Source organism: Guillardia theta (assembly GCF_000315625.1).
Source record: "Guillardia theta CCMP2712 unplaced genomic scaffold GUITHscaffold_129, whole genome shotgun sequence".
NCBI classification, from domain to species: Eukaryota; class Cryptophyceae; order Pyrenomonadales; family Geminigeraceae; genus Guillardia; species Guillardia theta.
Window position 1 is genome coordinate 175,662 of NW_005434545.1, and position 1,778 is coordinate 177,439.

At 53.8% G+C, this 1,778-nt stretch overlaps 1 protein-coding gene across 1 annotated transcript in view; it reads left to right on the plus strand.

Moving 5' to 3' along the window:
- GUITHDRAFT_118551 (hypothetical protein) overlaps positions 1–1,595 on the plus strand; it is a gene marked incomplete at both ends in the record, with an annotated part of 3,578 nt that extends 1,983 nt beyond the window's left edge. The window contains 6 exons of the mRNA XM_005822241.1: positions 372–436; positions 670–743; positions 854–905; positions 965–1,112; positions 1,361–1,436; positions 1,519–1,595. Coding sequence (XP_005822298.1) covers positions 372–436; positions 670–743; positions 854–905; positions 965–1,112; positions 1,361–1,436; positions 1,519–1,595 — 492 coding nt within the window. The remainder of the gene's footprint in view (positions 1–371; positions 437–669; positions 744–853; positions 906–964; positions 1,113–1,360; positions 1,437–1,518) is intronic.
- Positions 1,596–1,778: the final 183 nt, after the last annotated feature.

Sequence of the window (1,778 nt, forward strand, 5' to 3'; positions counted from 1 at the left end):
CACTGGTGGCAGAGGAGAAGAGAGGAGGCGCTTGGATGGATGTGTGCGCGGGAAGAAGCAGAGTGATGAGCGCGGAGAAAGACGGAGTTCGCCTCCCTATCGCCCACATGGTAGAGGAGGAGGAGGAGGAGGAGGAGGAGGAGGAGGAGGAGGAGGAGGAGGAGGGAGGGAACAGGGGACAAGTCGTGAATCGGGTGGCGGAGACAACGGGGGTTGTTGAAGAGGAAAATGATGTGAAGTAATAGAGAGGTGGAGGGATAGAAGAGCAGTGAGGGGGAGGGAGCGAGGAGGAGAGAGGAGGAGGAGGAGGAGGAGGAGGAGGAGGAGGAGGAGGAGGAGAAGGAGGAGGAGGAGTTCTGACTACCGAGCAGGTTTGCAATCAGTCTCCTCCTGTAGGCGACAAGCCTTCCCTGATGACTTTCCGTGAAGTCGAGACGTGAGTGACGACAATGAGGAGAGATGAGGCGCCGCTCAGATGATGAATAGAGGAAGGAGGAGATAGGGAGGGAGGGAGAGAAGCAAGAGGAAGTTTTGGAGGAAGTGGTTGTAGCAAGGGGGAGCAGGAGCTGGAGCAGAGGAGAAGGAGGAGAAGGAACAGGAGAAGGAGATGGAGATGGAGATGGAAGAGGAGGGAAGGCTTCATTTTGCAATTCTCACTTTGTTCTTCAGTCTCTTCCATGAGTTCGGCCATGCTCTCCAGCACATGCTCACGTCCGAGGATGAAGGCCTGGTGGCAGGAATCCGTGAGTAAACAGGGAAAGGAGGGGGAGGGGGAGGAGGAGGAGAAGGAGGAGGAGGAGGAGACGGCGGGTAAAGGGGACTAGTCAGGAGTGAAGCTGACAGGATTGTACAGGAGGAGTTGAGTGGGATGCTGTGGAGACGCCATCCCAGTTTATGGAGAACTGGTGAGAGGAGCGAGGAGAGGAGGAGGAGAGGAGGAGGAGAAGAACTGAGTGGAAGAAAGGTGCTACGACAAAGCTACCATCGACAAGCTCGCGGTACATTACGAGACGGGAGAAAAGATGCCAGAGGAGCTCTGGCAGAAGATCAAGGCAGCCAAGAACTTTCGCTCTGGCTCGATGATGCTCCGACAGCTCCAGTTTGCCGTCACGGTCTCCGTCCCCTACCTCCCTCCTCTCAACCACATCCCTGCTCCTGCTGCTCTTTTGCTGCCGCTCCTCCCTCACTTGCTGCTCCTGCTGCTCTCTTGCTCCTCCTCCTCCTCCCTCACTTGCTGCTCCTGCTGCTCTTTTCCTCCTCCTCCTCCTCCTCCCTCACTTGCTGCTGCTGCTCCTCTTCCTCCTCCTCTCAACCTGTCTTCTCTTCCCTTCCGTCTTCTTACTTCTAAAATCTTCTCTAGGACCTCGAGCTTCACTCCAACTTCGATCCTTCAGTTGCCGAACAACCGGGCAAAAGTGTCCACGATCTTTACAGAGGTCTCCTCCTCCTCCTCCTCCTCCTCCTCCAAAAACCCACAAAATGCCGATACTATTTCTCTTACGCTTTGTTATTCGATAGGTAATAAGCATTGCCCTCAAAAATTTCAATGCGATGAAAAGGAGATTGGTATCAAGACCAACCTCCATTACCAGTGACACCAACATTTCCCCCACCATGTCCTACGAACATCTACCAAGAATAGATGCCTCGTGTCCATCTAGAATGACTACCAAAAATAATACGCATGCTACCAGGAAAACTGTTCCAAAGTGACATCCCTTGCGTGCGAGATAGAGTTGCAGGCTGTTCTCAGTTGCGACCCTTCTGCATAAAGTGCT